The following is an 18,378-nucleotide window of genomic DNA, read 5'->3' as shown; positions in this document are numbered from 1 at the left end:
TAAAGTTAGTTAGAAGTAAAATGAGAACTCATTCGCTCCAGTATGACGAGAACACAGATCTGTGAGAGTTAGTTCGTAAGTGCTCAGCATGCGTCTGTGAATTGGCATGGGATTGTGTGATTCAGCCTCCTTCTCACCTTCACTCCTGTAGTCCTCCTGTGAGCTTAGGGCCGAGTATCTGTGTCTGGAAAACGGAGGCCAGTCCTGGCTAGATGATCCCACTCCATGGTTGCTCCTTAACCTCATCCTGGAGTTGAGTGAGGAAGATGAGGAACTGTCTGCCTTCATCCGCAACACTGCAGCATATGATACAGGTCTCCCGGCAACGGCTCTAGCAAAATCTGAAAATAAAACAGAGGGAGCTGTTACATCTAAAATTTCAGACTCATAATGCCAGGCTGGATTGCTATTGCTCATGTTTAGGGTTAAGGATTTGAACAAACCCCTAGACATATGGTACATGCTAAACTTCAGCACTTCACTGATTTCAGCAATGTTTTTTGTTAAAGAATCACTTGTGATATAAAGCAAAAGCTCATGATTAAGGTGCTCACACTATACGGTCTGATCGTCAAGCTGTGACTTGACTGCTCAAATTATATGTGTGAAATAAATATGTGGAAACCGTGGAACTGTGGAGCCTCCACCACTCCCATCCAAACCACACATCATGTCACTATGGTTTAATTTCTGCTTTTGTGTAGGCTAAAAGAGCGAGAGAGAGAGAGAGAGAGAGAGAGAGAGAGAGAGAGAGAGAGAGAGAGAGAGAGAGAGAGAGATTGAGTTCAGAGCAATCACTTTAAACATCTCAGAACATCTTAGGTAATCATTTCGTCTGAAAATGTAAATATCTAATTACTGCAGTAACAAACTCAGTCATTTTAGAATATTGATATTGTTTTATTGCTTTTCCAAGTGATCGTTTTAATGAATCCTTGCGGAATATGTTTTTTTTTTTTTTTTGGTTACACTTTATTTTCAAGTGTCCTTGTTACAGTGTAAATATACATTTAAGTACTGTGTAATATTAATTAGCTACATGCACTTACTACATGGGTATGATTAGGGTCTGGCTTAGGGTTACTTGCATGTAATTATGCATTGCAGTTACAAATCTAATTTATTGTTATTATAATAGTAAGTACATGCATTGTGTAACATGGATGCTTTAAAAAAAAATAAAGTGTCACCTTTTTTTTAAATAAATAAATTGAATGTTTATTTTTATATATAAAGTAATTACCAATTTTATTAATTAATTTATTCACTGGAACATCTGATCTGTCAGATAGGGTTAATTTATGCAAGTCATTATTTTTTTTTTCTATCTGAAAGACAAATGTGAAACTGGGAAAGGAAAAGAAAGGCTGACAGTTTGACACCTTGTTCTTATGTTGTTGCTTTTTTCTCATTACGGGAAAATTAGTGTTGCAAAAAGGTGTATGTGTCATGAACATTGCCATGTTCTATTGCAAATGCCACTCACACAGAGTCAAATTAATTCTCTATTATATCACGTCAATCAATGCTGTGGATTTACAATTGCTACAAATGATTCTAAATTGTCCATTTGTGTTAAAACAGTGCCAAAAGAGGAAGGACTTATTGAATATCTTAATTAAAGAGTCATTATACACCTGCTGAAATCTCCTCATTCTGCTTTTTGCCAATTAGAACTTTAGCAAAGTGACTAAGCGCCAACGCACCAAGCCATCTGACTAAACTCACAGATGCAATGTTCAGTAATGAGGACAACCCCACAAATGACAACTTAAATGCTTAATTCTTCGCATGGCACTTAATTGTTTATAGACTGTCTTGCTCGGAGAGAGGGGAAGTAACCTCTAGAAATTAAAGCCTCCCGAATCAGTGAGCTGACATTTATGAGGTCCTAATTAAAGACAGACCTTTTAATACTTGCAAAATATGACCTTTGCTGTCTTGAACCTTTAGAATATAGCTTCAAAACTGGAGACTGAGAGCTACACTGAGGGCTCCTTTTCTCACATAGAGAAAAAAAAACTGTCTCAAATGTGAATGCATCCCTAGGCAGAAAAAAAGGAAGAAGAAAAAACCCACAAAGAAATGTTACTCCCAGCTTTCAGATGCTTAAAGAAGAGAGGCAACTGATTCAAAAATGGCAGACAGGTGTCTAGACAGTTGCCTACACAGAAATCAACAGAAAAAAGCATCCATATAGAAATAAATATAGGCAGTTACCAAATTTGATGGATAGAAAGATGAATAGATGGATGGCTGGCTGAATTCTTGATGGACAGGCAAGTGGTGAGAATTGTGTGTAAGAGATGGGCAGGAGAGGGAGGAGTAGAGAAATCCAGACAGACAGATGAGACAGAAGAGGTTACCATGGGCTTGTTATGATATTGGGAGCTTTAAATCATAGCATATGAAATGTACTTGTTTAAACATTCATGGATTACCTTTAAAAACGTCAACAGATGCATGAAGGATTGTGTACGACATTCCATTTGACTGTTTCTGAGGTGATTTGTTGTGGACTTTGAACTTTGTAAGACCTGTTGATTTCGTGGAATTAAGCTTCGAAACCGAAGACATTTTCAATTATGGATGGACTCTGCTTTTTTTCGGGTTCTGAGAAAAACAAAGCATCTTGGCTTGACCAAGAAAAGTCAAGAAAATGGCTAAGGGATTTTAACAGCAGAAAACTGAGTCATAGTCACTCCTGTCATGAAAGGCTGAATGTGAAAGTATCTGAACTGCAAAAACATAAATAAATAAAAAATATTCAAATAGGACTAGTTTTCCTACTTTTGGTATTTTAAATGCATTTCAATTTCACAAATCTATGGAATTTTACAAACTACCTAGTGTTTTTTCACAACTTAGTGTTTTTCCAGAACTTAGTTTTTCTGAAAAAGTTAATCCTATCCGAGTTAATGTCTGTGGTGGCTAATATTATATTACCTCAACACTGCTTGTGTGTTTTGATCTGCTTGAGCTACAGTGTGTGCACTAATATTCCACATACTCTATACCCTTTTGACCTAAATTATGTACCTGAACCCCTGAGATTTGAAGTAAATATTTCAATTATTTAATGGTACATTTGCATGTTTCACTTTAAAAACATTTGTATTTTAGTAGTATTTACATAGTTATTGTTATTATTACACTAAACAAATTAGAAAAATTCATATTACTCTAATTTACAATGTTATATGCATTGCTTCTGCATTCTAAGTCTTGCATTCTATGATGACACACACAAACCAGGATGACGACGAGGAAGCCGACTCTCAGAGAAAAGCAACCAATTTGGATACTAAAAGAAAAGAGGAAGTAAATTAGAACTATAGGAAAAACAAAGAGCATGGAGAAATTAAGAGTTTGGAAACTACCAGCGACATCAGCCACCAACAACGACCTGATCAGCTGTGAAAGCTGTGAAAATGAATCCTAAAATACATGTCTGTAAAATCACCAACAACCTCCAGAAAGCTGGGGTGATCTCTGTCAATCTACAGTCCGCAGGAGAATTTGACACAGAATTACAGAAGCTACACAGCAAGATGCAAACCTCTGATCAGCACCAAATATAGAAAGGCAAGATTCTTCACAAATGTGAACCAGTAGAGTTTTGGAACAGTACAGAGTGCAGAGAAAAAAAGGGAACTGCAAATGATCCTAAGCATATAACCTCATCTGTAAAGCTTGGTGGAGGTAGTGTCATGGCATGGGCGTGTATGGCTGTCTCTAGAACAGGACCTCTTCATTTTAATGATGACTTAATGTATGATGTCAGTAGCAGAATGAATTTGGAAGGGAACAAAATCATCTTGGCTACCAGTATTCAAGAAAATGCCACCAAACTCATAAGAAAACACTTCAAATTGGATAAGGACAATGACCTAAAACACCCTGCAAGTTCAGTCAAAGACTTTATCAGGGCAAAGAAATGTAAAGTCTTAGAATGCCCAAATCAATCTCCAGATTTAAATCTGATTGAACATTAAGTTCACCAGCTGAAGAGGAGACTAAAGACAGAAACTCCCCAAAACAAGCAACAGTTGGAATTGGCTGGGGAAAAGCATTTCAAAGCATAAGACAGAGAGTCTGGTGATGTCTATGGGTTGCAGACTCAATGCTCTGATTGCATGCAAGGGATCTGCAACTAAATATTAGCTTTCAATCTTTTACATCTGCCTTAAATTCAACTGTTCCAATACTTATGCTCACATCAAATAGTGGGATGAACTCTAAAGGTGCTGTCCTTTTTATTTGGTAAAACATGTATCGTATATGTGTCGAAAGACCTAATAATAAAATGTGACATTCTGTAGTTTTGTCACATATTCATCTTTTAATCATCTTTGCAAATGACTCCACAGCAGAGAAAGCAATTTTGTCTTTACTGTTCCAAAACTTATGGAGATCACTGTAATTCGTTAATGGTATTAACTCACAGGCATACCAACCCACGAACCCCCTGCAATTCCCTCACAAATCACCAGGGGTAGAAAATCTGAATATAAGAAATATTTCTGAAGGATCATGTGAATGGAGTAATGATGCTAAAAATTCAGCTTTGAAAGACAGCTTTGATTGTTCCTAATAAATTGTTCAACTGCACTCACAAATGAATCTCAAATTATTTTGTGGGATAATTAAATATATTCTAAATAAACTACAAATATAAAAATACATACATTTATTTTGTCCTCGCATACTTTCTTGTAAATCTTCTCTCTCAGTCACACACCTGACTGAAAGGCTCATTCTGCAGCTCATTATGCGGGCCTTTGTCTTCTCAGGTGTAAATCACAATAATATTCATGGTCAATCACGCCTACTCACATACTGTATGCCTTTTTGAAACAAAAAGTGTCTTAGAACATTTTAAGAAATCTATTGTTTTGAGTGAGTCAACAAGATGATTTTCACATCATTTTGAAGCAAAAATTCTAGGCAAAATTTGACAGTCTTGTGAAAAAATGTTCTGTATGTGTTTTATGACCTTATTTTAGTGACTTCAAAACTGTAGTTTTGCACTAACCACGCATAAATGTTGCATTCTCAAAAACACAATCATGTACATACATGCTATTTACATATTGGCCCAGTTTGTACTGAATACAGTATTTTCAGATATAGCCATGTATATGTTTATAAGTAACTGAAAAAAATCACAAAAGTCAGGGCATTTCAAAACTTCTCCAGGCCCCCAAAACACGCTTAGACCCTAGAGGGTTAATAATACAATACATTTTGCGGTTGTATTACAAATGTCATGTTTGACAACTTGAACACTTTAAAGGGACAGTTTACCTAAAAAGGGAAATTTGCTGTTATTTTACTGACCCTCGGGTCATTCCAGATGTCACTTATTTTTTTTCTTCAATAGAAAACTAAAGACAATTTTTATCTGAAACAGGGATCGTTGGCAATTCATACACTGCACATCTGTGGCTGCCGGTTTTTTTTTATTGTTTAATTTGGTCTTGTCTGTACATGTTTATTTGACTCTCAAAAGCTGGCAGATGTGAGATGTGCAGTTTATGAATTGCCAAAGACAATGGTTTCACCTAAAAATCTCCGTTACTGTTCAGTTGAACAAAAAAAGTTAACTACATCTTAGATGGCCTCAGGGTTAGGCAATTAACAGCAAATTAAAACTTTTGGGTGAACTATCCCTTAAAGACTGCATGTTTAGTCTGTATGAGAAATGCAGACTGTTATTAAATAAAGGCTATTATGTGTTGTATTGTGTTTAGTGATTGATAGACAGCAGTTAATAAATTTCTTAAACTCTAAATTTAAAAATAAAATATAATGACTATTTTCACAGCAATTTCTTATGATGCTCAAATAATAAATTACATATGTAATACATGGAGTAAATGGTTATATTTTAATTGACATAATTTGCTGTAGTTTTCTAAATGTTTTACCAATTTAAATATTTTAGTTGAATGGACTTTTAAAACACCATTGGGCTTCCAAGGACATTACTCACTCACCATCATACATTTATTGTATATATTGTGTATATGTGTATATATATTGTGTATATGTGTTTTTTATTTCACAAGATTAAAGAAATTATTTATTTTTTATTTATTTATATTCATGACATGATCCCTTTAAAACGAAAAGCTCAACAGCAGTTTCAGAATAGATTGCATTAAAGAAAAGATCATTTTAAAAACACACAGAGTAGAGTTAAGAGGAAAGAAAGTGACTTGGTTAAAGGTTAAGAATTTGAAATAGACAGTCCATCTACTGAACCATGACCAACTGAAACCTTTTTTTGTCATTGGAAACTGCCCTTTACACCTCCATGGAAAATAAAATAGCACAACAAACTAAGCAGAACGGTCTCGCTGGAGCAGATAAGCCAGCTGATTAAAGCAACAAATATTTTAACTCACTCCAGATACACTTCTTTTCATTTATTTCAAAGCCACTATCATTTATTGAAGATTTGACAGCTCAGTTTGAACCTCGATTTAAATTTTTTACTAAATAATGCTGTGTCAATTGTAATACAACCTTCTGGTGTTATTAAAGTAATGGATATTTACTTTAGTTATTGTCACTATACTCTTATTCTGGTAAGACTTTAGAATAGGGAACACTTATTCAATATTAACTACGACTTTTCCCTCAATAAATTCCTAATAGTTAATAATTAAAAGTTATAGGGTAGTTGTTAAATTTAGGTATTGGGTAGGATTAGGGATGTAGAATAAGGTCACGTGTAATAAGGCATTAATATATGCTAAAAATTACCACAATTAAATGGCTAATATTCTAGTAATATGCACGCTAATAGGCAACTAGTTAAGAGACCCTAAAATAAAGTGTTACCATTATTCTTTACTGTCCCAAGAATTATGTCAATTATTCATTCATAAAATGCAGAATTTGGCAATTATTTATTATAGGAATAAATTCTCACTACTATGTACAGTAGTTGCTTATTAGCGTGACATGACATACAGTGAAAGTGATGTGACATACAGCCAAGTATGGTGACCCATTCTCAGAATTAGTGCTCTGCATTTTACCCATCCAAAAGTGCACACACACAGAGGTGAACACACACCGTGAACACACACCCGGAGCAGTGGGCAGTGGGTCATGTTATTGCTAGGCCACGACATCCCCTGTTAGTGTGCCTGTTATTAACATATTGGCTGTTTGTTATTACTTAAAAAGTGCATATTCTGCATGACCATATTCTACGTCCCTAATCCTACACAATGCCTAGACTTAACAACTACTACTAACTATTAATAAACAGCAAATAAGGAGTTTATTGAGGCAAAAGTTGTAGTTAATGGTTTGTTAATAGTGAGAACTGAACCTTAGAAATAAAGTGTGATTCAGAATTAAAGCCAGTCCAAAAAGCTGTTATGAACATAGTAGTCATAGTGTATATGTCCCGTGCTGGTATCATGAGTTGAAATTAGCAACTTTTCAAAAATCGAGTTAAAGTTTCAGAAGGTTCCATTTTTCCACAGTTCTTTTCTTAATAATAGGTCTTTATTTTTTTTTTTTTTACTAAAAATAAGACACAAAATGCAAATAAACAATAGATTAATCAGGAGCAACGAGTGATTCCATCTTTTCTTTTAACGTTTGATTAACATTGAGACAGATCTATATTAAGACCTACTGTATTGCATATATCAAATATAATGTTACACATCAGATTTCCCCCAACCATTCACTAAACGTTCAAGTAAGACATAACTGATTATGTTTGTGTGAATCTTATATATGCACTTTGCAGATGTCAGCGCAATCCTTTTGTTTTCATCAGCATGGGTTTGAAATTAATTTTTCACTGCACAATAATTTGCGCAACAGTAGACCTATGCTTGTGGTGAGAAGCAGCAGAAGCTTTCCAGAAGTGAGCAGAGAAAAACGTACTCCCCAGGAAATTTACAAATAAAGATCATTTTAGACATTTAATTACTATCAGGAGCATTGATATCACTAGAAGAGGGCTTAATGAAGTCATTTTTGTGAAAGCTTAAAATTCGACCAAAACTGAGATTTGCCTGTACCTCAAAATGAGACTGTGCACATTCTGACTCATTTTGCCAGAACCAGACACATATGTGACCGTGGACCACAAAACCACACTTAAGTGTCTTTTTTTTGTTGTGATTCACCTGAAATCTGTATAAATAAGCTTTCCATCTATATATGGTTTGTTAGGATAGGACAATATTTTGCCGAGATACAACTATTTGAATATATGGAATCTAAGAGTGCAAAAAAATCTAGATATTGAGAAAATTGCCTTTAAAGTTGTCTAAATTACATTCTTAACAATGTATATTACAAATCGAAAGTAAAATTTTTATATATTGATGGTAGGAAATGAGCAAAATATCTTCATGGAACATGATCTTTGTTTTTAGCATGCAGTATCGAGATCAAATTTATATACATTCCCCTCAAGATCCCTACAATTGTGCATTCCACTGACCACCGTCCAGCTTTCTTTGTAAACACACAAGCAGTGTGAAAGGCCCCTGAGGATCCACAAAAATATACTTTCAATAAGGTGATGTTTCATGCTAGAAATGCTGGTTGAAAAACTTCTTGTTTACTGGTCAGGGGGTATGATTAATTATGCTTTTTTTAATGACATTATTTTTAATATACTTAATTATACGATTTAACACAAACTGACAGCCATATTTTTCACATCTAAAACACAGCAGATTTAATTCAAAACTCACCCCTGAGTTAACACTAGCGAAAGCTGCGGAAACACACTGGCTCACAAATCAATGCAAAAAGCTGCAAGGATGAAAACCAGTCAAGTTGTAAATGACATAAATGTGTTGACACAGACTGACGTTCATTGGCACAGGCATCAAAGAGACATACATCAAGTGTTCACCTGAGGAATAGGCACCCTGGATTGAAAATGGTGTGACATTACATGATGATATTTCAAGCAAACTTGGAAATAGTCATGAAATCATAGCACAAAGTCAGTTTCCTTACCAAATAGGGTCAGATGTCTTACGCATATCCATGCCACTCCATAAATCCTAACTAATTATGCAACTAAAAAGACCAAAAAAGAGCGAATAAGAATAATTATTTATCTGCATTTTTTTGTATTATTTTTTTTATTTATTTAATACGTTGACTTAATTAGTTGATCATTAAGTTAGTAGTAAAGTAAATATAAAGGTTTGGGCTGAATTAATAAAGTTAATAAAGTTTCTGCCCTCTGATGTTTTATGCTTATTCATTCATTCATTCACGTACTTGCATATTTACTTACTGATTTTAATAAAGTAAACGCAAGAATAACTTTTACATTGTTAGCAGCTTTACACAGGTTTACTTGATTATCAATCTGTCATGTTTAAATGTGAGTTTCAATTATAATGTACCAGGCTTTTGAGGAATATTTATTTGTACATATCTCAATCACCATTGTGTTGCACTGCTTTCTATGTTTGACCCCGAAAATAAAAATACAGTGCTCATCATAAAACTAAGCATTTGAATTTTGTCTTACTAAGACACATTATGTGAATATTGTCTTACTAAGACATATTATTGGGAGATCCAGAGTGACAACTGATATGTATGTGCATTTTATTTACAGTTAATAGTCTTCTATACAGATTTAAAGATCTAATTGATTTGCATTACAAGCTATCAGAATTTCATCTTCCTTTTTGGCCATATCAGCAACTGTACTTTTGGGCCTTTCTCCTTCTTGAATATGAACTATATATTTTTTTCAATAACATATATGATGCCTGTTGCATCACAAATGATACTTAACATGAAACACACATGCAAACTATTTGGGTTAGAGGTTTAAAAACAGAGTACTTCAGTAACACCAATACAGTGCTGCCTTACAAAACTGTACAACATCTGGGATTTTGAAGGGTGAAGGGTGTGGAAAATCTAGAATGACTGCCACTTCCTCAGACAACTCAGATACCTCTTTTTGAACAACTACTGGTGAATTACATTTCACTTCCAAGGTGCCAAGGGTACATGACAGTCCTGATGATTGTTGACAGCTTTTCTAGATGGGTGGAAGCTGTTCCTGCTAAGAGTACAACAGTCAGTCACTCAGCCAAAACTCTTCTTAAAGATTACATCTGACTGACAGTCACCTCTGACCCCACACTGCATTATCAGTGTTTACAGTAAACTTGACATTTTGACATTGTCAATTTGACATTATTTCAGACAACAAGTTGATAAATTGCATAAACACAAGCTCCTCCTCCTAGAAAAAAAAATCCTTAGTTGCAATTTATATTTGTGACATAATTAGAATAACTATATAATTATTTATATAATATGCTTTATATATAAACTACATCATGCAATTGAAAAAAAAAAAAAAAAAAATTATTTATATATATATATATATCATTTAAATGCAGCTTCATCCTGTCTGAGCATTATTACATTATATTAAAATGATTATATATCTGTGCAATAAATCTTTATTAACACTATAAGTGTATAGCAGGGAAAATAATATGGCCTTTTAACCATTTTTAGTCTTTCATGCTGTTCTCTATTTTTAGCTATTTTCCCCATTTGTCGAGTGATAATTAATAATGACACCTACAAGTAAAGTGTGCAATTTCTGAGTAAAACATAATTGCAAAAGTAATGACTGCCAAACAAAGAAACAACCTACAGATAGCTTACTTACAGTTTCTGCACTTAAGAGAAAACGTACTTGGTTACTAAACGTAACCTCGGTTCTCTCTAGAAGAGCGAACGAGTACTGCGTCTTAGCTAAGACGCTACGGGAAAAGTCTCTTTTCACGAAATACTGAAGCAAAAAATTATCCTTCTGCGCATTTGCAGCAGTACACAGCCATAGGCGAGACGGCTCGTTCGCTCATTGGCTTGTTCTGCGGCAACTGCACAGCCTATCGAGCGCAGGCTGATGCAACATCAGACCAATAAGGGCGCTTCGCGCCCTTCTTGCCACTCCCCGCCGAAACGGGTGTGGCCCACCTGATTTATTTCATCGCCGAAGCGAACCAGAGTGAATCGTATGCACGGCAGAGAACGCAGTACTCGTTCGCTCTTCTAGAGAGAACCGAGGTTACGTTTAGTAACCGAGTACGTTCTCTTACGAGAGCTCTCTCGTACTGCGTCTTAGCTAAGACGCTACGGGAACCCAATGTAAAACGCTGTGCGCGCAGGGATCACACACCAATAAACCTGAAGCAACGCCCAGGATTTACAGTGCACAGTCACCTGAGGGACTCACAGAGAGTCCAGGACAGAAAAGGGAAAAAGCCCTCCGTCCTATATCTAGCAGCATCCGTAGATGCGGTAATATGACATCACACAGCCGAGGCAAGGCCTGACCAATGTGGCAATGCGGGTCTTACGCAATACTGCCCATATAACAGTTGGCAGCGCATAGCGCTCGTGAACTCAGAATTCCCGTCAGGGTCCTGATTCGACTATACCGACAACAGCCTTGCTTGCAAGGCGGGGACATCCAGGTTATAGAACCTGATAAATGTAGACGGCGAGGCCCAACCTGCCGCCATACATATATCCTGCAAGGAGATCCCAGTAGACCACGCCCACGACGAGGCGACGCCTCTTGTGGAGTGTGCTCTGACGCCCAACGGGCACTGAAGGCCCCTGGAAGCGTAAGCTAACGTTATGGCGTCAACTATCCATCTGGATAGAGTCTGTCTCGAAACAGCCATTCCCTTGGAACGACCACCGAACGAGACAAACAGCTGCTCCGTCTGCCGAAAGGCAGCAGAGCGAGACACATAAGCTCTTAAAACCCTGACAGGGCAAAGAAGACTCGAGTCTCCATCCTCCCCTGACACCGGCAGGGCAGACAGGGCAATAACCTGAGCCCGAAACGGTGTGTTGAGGGATTTTGGCACATAACCGTACCTAGGTTTGAGTATGACCCTTGAGTCATTGGGCCCAAACTCCAAGCACGACTGGCTCACAGAGAGCGCGTGCAAATCACCCACACGCTTCACAGAAGCGAGAGCCAACAAGAACACTGTCTTGAACGACAGATGCTGAAGGCTAACCGATTGAATAGGCTCAAGAGGGGGACCCTTCAAGGCCTCCAAAACCGCCATGAGGTCCCACATAGGGACTGACGGAGGTCTGGGAGGATTCAGCCTCCTAGCTCCTCTGAGGAACCGGATGACTAAATCGTTCCTTCCTATTGACTGACCGGACGCCGTTTCAGAAAACGCCGCGATGGCCGCCACATAAACTTTGAGCGTGGATGGGGCTCTGCCCTTATCCAACAGCTCCTGTAGGAAGGAGAGGACCTCCGTCACCTCACAACTAAGGGGTGAACCACCTCAACAGCCGGACTGTTTGCGGGTGTAGAGACCATTCGCCCGTAGGAACATTGCCTCTGGACAGCCTGTCTGGACCCAGATTCTGCAGTCCTGGCACATGCACTGCTCTCAGCGAGCACACGTTGCGCTGAGCCCAAACCAGGAGGCGTTCCGTCAGCCTGCACAGGTTTCGGGACCCGAGACCGCCCTGGCGATTTATGTAGGACACCACGGACATGTTGTCCGAACGGACTACGACGTGGTGATCCTTGATATGGGGACAAAAGCGCGTCAGCGCGTTCTCCACTGCCAGCATTTCCAGGCAGTTGATATGATGGGCCTTTTCCCGTTCTGACCATAGGCCAAAGGACGTCTGCTTTCGAGCAGCGCTCCCCATCCCGAAGTGGAGGCGTCCGTCAACACCATTTTCACACTCGGGGAAGTCCCCAGGCTTACACCTGATCGGTACCAGCCGTTCGCTGTGCAAGGTGCTAGAGCCGCAACACAGCTCTGATCGACCTTGAAATGCAGCCGGCCAGACGCCCACGCTCTGCGCGGCACCCGAGCCTTCAGCCAGAACTGCAGGGGGCGAATGCAGAGCAGGCCCAGCCGCAGAACCGGAGATGCTGAGGCCATGAGACCCAGCATCTTTTGACAGTGTTTGAGCGTTGTTTTGATATTTCGGCCCGAAGTATGTGTGCTACTTCTGTTTTGACCATAGTTTCGACACGCGCTGAAAAGCGTGGTGGGCGTCGAGAAAACTGTAGCGAGTAGCCTCTCTTCATAATGCCTAGCACCCAATCCGAAACCCCTGGAAGTGCTGACCATGCATCTTCATGAATGGCTAAGGGCTGGATGCGAAGCGCGCTCTGTTGACTGGGCAACGGCGGCGCTCGAGTGTGCTGCGCATCTGAGGCGGGGAGCGCGCTGATCACAGCGGGCAGATCGCTCTTCCTCGACCCCGTTCCGGCGCTTAACCGACTGGGGGGAGGCTGAGCGGGTCCCGTGGGACTCGATATATCTGCGAGTAACCGTGGGCTGCATGTGTGCACATTTACCACTTTCAACTCGCTGTCTGCCTGTGCAGAATGTACGTGCACGGGCCTCGTTTTTACAGAAGCGACCGACTTGAGTCAACATTATGGGCGCAGGCCCTGTGTGCAGGGTCCTGAGCTGCGTTGCTGACGCTGTCGCGATGACGCAGCAGGAGGCGGTGGGCGTGACTGAGAGCTCTGTGGGGCCGGTCTAGAGCGGCTAGCTGCAGAACTGGAGCGCTTAGGCAAGAAGTGCTTGAACGCCTCCGAAGCTTTCTGGTCCTCGTCGAATCTCTCCACAAACTCCACAAACGCAGCGCGCTCAGACTCCTTGATGTCAGAAAGCGTCAGCCACAAATGCCTCTCAGCCACCGTAGCGGAAGCCATAACCCGTCCCATGGCCTGTGCAGCGGACTTAGTAGCGTGGAGGGAGAGATCCGAAGCACTTCTCAGATCCGCGAGACAGATCGCTTCAGGTCCCATCTCATCCAGCTTGCGGAGAAGATCGCCCTGGAAAATCTGTAGCGTAGCCATGGTGTGTAGCGCAGACGCAGCCTGCCCAGCAGCAGAGAATATCCGTGCGAGCAGCGATGACGTCATGCGGCAGGCTTTGGATGGCAACGCCGCCTTAGTCCGCCATCCAGCAGAGGGCGGGCAAAGGTGCGATGCTATAGCCTGTTCCACCGGCGGAAGTGACAGGTAGCCTCTGTTCTTAGCACCGTCCAGTGTGGAGAATGCTGGCGAAACAGATGAGCGGATTCTCGCCGAGAATGGAGCGTCCCAAGCTTTCGCCACTTCTTCGTGAAGCTCAGGAAGAAAAGGGGCGTGCTTTGAGCTTGAGGAAGAGTGCTCATCCGGAAGATAGCTACCATCCAGCCGGGAACGTGAAGGGGGCGCTGGTGCTGGTCCACGGAGCTCGCCCAACCCTCACTGCCCGAAGCAAGCAGAGAGCACGTGTCTTCTTCCTGAGATCCACTTCCTCAGATGACGCGTCGGCAAGCAGCGGACGCTGAGCATTGGGAAGCGATGCAGGGGAGGTCGGCGAAGTGGAGGGAACCGGCGAGCTTGGCCGAGCTGGAGGCGGTTCTGGTAGGCGCTGCAAGTGGCGCTTCTTACGCCGCTGCGGCGCAGCGGATGATGCAGGCTTCGAGAAGGATGCCAGGCGAGTCCTCAGAGTCACCATAGGCATTAACTCGCAATGAGGGCATCCGCCGTCAGCGAGCGCGAGCGCTGCATGGTCCTCACCCAGACAGGAGACACAGATGACGTGATGATCTCCTTCGCTAAGCGGGGCTCTGCACGAGCCGCACGAGGGCATCTTTAAAAAGACGCAGCTCTTTTGTGAATGTGCGTCGCAGGGCGAACACACACACAGGATATAACAGAACAAGGATGTAAAGAATATGGGCGCCAGATAGCGCAGCAGGAACGGCAGTGGAAGGCGGCGATGCCAGCGGCTTCAGGATGGCTCGTCCTGCTGATATGCTCTTCCAGACGGCGCTTGCTTCCTCGTGATCCAGCGATGCGTGAGCTTCGCTGAAGAGATGAAAAATCAGGTGAGTCAGCCTTTTCGAGCTCCTTTTATAGGTTGGGCCACACCCGTTTCGGCGGGAAGTGGCAAGAAGGGCGCGAAGCCCTTATTGGTCTGATGTTGCATCAGCCTGCGCTCGATAGGCTGTGCAGTTGCCGCAGAACAAGCCAATGAGCGAACGAGCCGTCTCGCCTATGGCTGTGTACTGCTGCAAATGCGCTTTACAAAAATACAAAATTAAGGATAATTTTTTGCTTCAGTATTTCGTGAAAAGAGACTTTTCCCGTAGCGTCTTAGCCAAGACGCAGTACGAGAGAGCTCTCGTAAGAGAACATGACCCACTGCCTTACTATATATTTTTATATTTCTTTTTGTGGCCTCATTTCACACAGATCATTGATTTTCTAGCATTGCTATTCAGAGACATTTGATTCACATTTACAGACACTATTCCACACAAACTCTCTTGCACTTAGCAGTGAGTGACCAGACGTAAATCAATGCCATCTACAAAACAAAACAAAAATATTACTGCAAAAACACCACCATGCAAGAACACTATTGAAGCAGAAACATCAGATGGGTTCACAGTGATATGTTTTTTTTTTCAGGTCTAAGTACCTTACCAGAAAACAACATCACTCAAATCAACTTCTAACTGTGTGGCCATATTAACATGTGTAAAAAAATGCATAATGTAAATGTAAATAATCATTCACCTTTGGAAAATCTTCAAACTCTACTAGTTGCTACCTTTTAGTTGCATTAATTGCAACTTTGATTTGCGATGACACTTTAAGATACAACATCACTGGTAAGATACAACATCATTGAAGCTTAAGGCTTCCATTGATTCATGCTTAATTAACTGTTTATGCATACTTACAGCGAATTACAATTTTTTTTTTATTACTACATAATAGTTTAAAATTAAATGCATGTGAACACCAGCAAAAAGTGACTGCAAACTTGATTAAGATGCATGTAAAAATGCAGACTTTGGAGAGATGGCACTCTGTTGGCATACTCAATGTTCGCCTGTTAGGATGACAGTATCAGACCGCATTAAAAAAAGAATGGGTATGATGAAACCACACAGCCTGCAAGCTTTCAAAGGTGCTGGTGTTTAGGAATTTATATGGGAGTTGGCGTGGGGGGTGGGGGGTGTTGTTGAGGCTGCAAAAGTATGAATAAAAAAATCCCAAAAACTCCTTGCAAGGGGTGTACTGGTGCACATACTCATGGTGAAAATGTTTGTAGGTGTTTTTATTTTTATGTTCAATTAAGATGAATGTGGACTGGAGATTTTACGTCATAAAACTTCATAAAAGTGGTCCAAAAACATATAAAAGTGGTTTCAACATGAGTCATACAACTGATGCAGAAAAGCTATTGTCAGAAACTGGCTCATTTAAGAATGAAATGATGGCCACTCAGTGACAATAGTTGTGTTATTAATGTTTTCCATTAGGCCGTTAAATTCCAATTTCCGTAAGGTTTTCCTCTATGCTCTCAAACGTTCCACCACTGTTCTTTTCAGAGGCTATAAAGTGCTCTTCAGTAACCACAGTGCGCTTGCTTTGAAAAGCCTGACTGCTCTCTATGGCTTTCTCATTTCTTATCACGTACTAGGAGATATAAATTTCAGACACAAAATGCAGTGACTTTAATATATGCCTGCCACGTTGAATTTAATAATGCAAATGTGTTTATAGGGGTTGAACGGACAAGACGCATTAGTTAACGTCACAATGGTGAAAAAGATACTCTTCGATTTAATTATGACTTTTCTGTCCTATGTTGAAGGGGTAACTGAGGGTTTTCAGCGGAGCTATTTCATGATGAGCATAGCTTATTGTGAGGAAGACCGTTTTTGTTGGTTCTGCTGCTGCAGCCAACAAGTGCAAACACTTATCAAGAATCTGCTTTATCCGATAGCCAATAACCCCTGACAATCCCAACCAGCACCTGACATTTTAGGCCTAAAACAAACAGAAATTGAGGCCGCACAGCTGTTGGGTTGCAAACTGGCTGCAGATAAATTTGCATTTGATTGCAGCATGCTATTAAAACCGTATGATTATTTACTTTTGCAAACCTATTCTAGAAAAGGAAATTAATAGAGGAAAAAAGTGCCATCAATAATACAAATAAAAATAAATTAATAAATAAAAACAAATAAGAATCAGCTAATTAAAAATGATTACCACTCGTTTCTGTTTTACAATTCTTTTTGTAGCCAGTGCCCATAACTGGGAACATAAGATTTGGCAGTTAATTAAATCAACCTGCTCAAATGAGTCATGTTAATTGTGATCGGATCAAAACAAAGTCAGAGATGGTGAGTTAGAGCAGGAATTTAATGAACATGATTCATAGTGACTGACCTTGGACTTAAATGTCAATTGGCAACTTGTCCTCTCTTCTAGCTACTGTGTTCTAGTGCCATTTTAGTCGCCCAAAAATAAAATATGGTGTGTTTGTGTTAAACACAGTGTTATTTGTTGGGCTGCTTTTATGTTGATTTAATTTATATATATATATATATATATATATATATATATATATATATATATATATATAAATATATATATATATATATATATATATATAAATATATATATATATATATATATATATATATATATATAATAGTTTTAACTGAAATACAGTAAAAATACTGCATTTTAATAATGAGAAATATTAAAAATAACAATAAATTGTTGTAAATGGAGAAGTGTCTTGATGAATTATCATATATTTTTTTAAATAAATACACAATTTATTGTTGTACTGTGTAGTGCTGATTTTTTTTTTTTTTTTTTCAAATAATTTCATTATAGTACTGCATAATACTGCATTATAATAATGAAAATCATTAAGAATAACAAGAAGTGAAAAAAGCCTCAATGCAATATGGCATAGTAAAATAATAATAATAATAATAATAATAATAATAATAATAATAATAATAATAATAATAATAATAATAATAATATACAAAATATTATTTGTTGTACTATCTTTATACTGATTTCACATTTCAAAAAAATAATGTTCTTATAGTAGTTTTGACTGATACAGTAAAAATACTGCATCATAATAATGCGAATCATTGAGAATAATGAAGAAAAAAAAGCATTATTGTGATAGGAAGTTTTGTCATTAAATTGTTTAATTTAAAAAATCAAATAATAATCAAACATTTTATGTCATTTTGTGTCCTGTACTCATGCTGATGGACTTCATCCTGTTTCAGCTCAGCCAGCGGCCCGTGGGCCGCAGTGTGCCAAATTAATTAAAATAACATAAGCAGGTGAGACATTGGTGGGGGCTCAAGTACAAGGACATGATTAGCCATAGTGGGCGAGATTAATGAAGACCTTCTGAGAGAGATTATATTGACTGAGCCTGATTATACTGGAGAGCGTTTATTCAGTGGCGTATCATTATGAATAGATGAATCCATAGATCATAT

General features: G+C 39.2%; 1 protein-coding gene across 2 annotated transcripts in view; it reads right to left on the bottom strand.

Moving 5' to 3' along the window:
• The window catches only part of LOC132101274 (contactin-5), a 205,368-nt gene that overhangs the window by 146,194 nt on the left and 40,796 nt on the right, over positions 1–18,378 (bottom strand). For both annotated transcript variants that reach the window (XM_059506093.1, XM_059506094.1), the window contains exon 2: positions 138–341. In XM_059506093.1, the coding sequence (XP_059362076.1) occupies positions 138–341 (204 nt within the window). The remainder of the gene's footprint in view (positions 1–137; positions 342–18,378) is intronic.

This window comes from Carassius carassius, chromosome 23, assembly GCF_963082965.1.
Source record: "Carassius carassius chromosome 23, fCarCar2.1, whole genome shotgun sequence".
Classification (NCBI taxonomy): domain Eukaryota; kingdom Metazoa; phylum Chordata; class Actinopteri; order Cypriniformes; family Cyprinidae; genus Carassius; species Carassius carassius.
The sequence above is the reverse complement of the archived record's forward strand: the minus strand, read 5'-3'. Positions and strand labels throughout refer to the sequence as shown.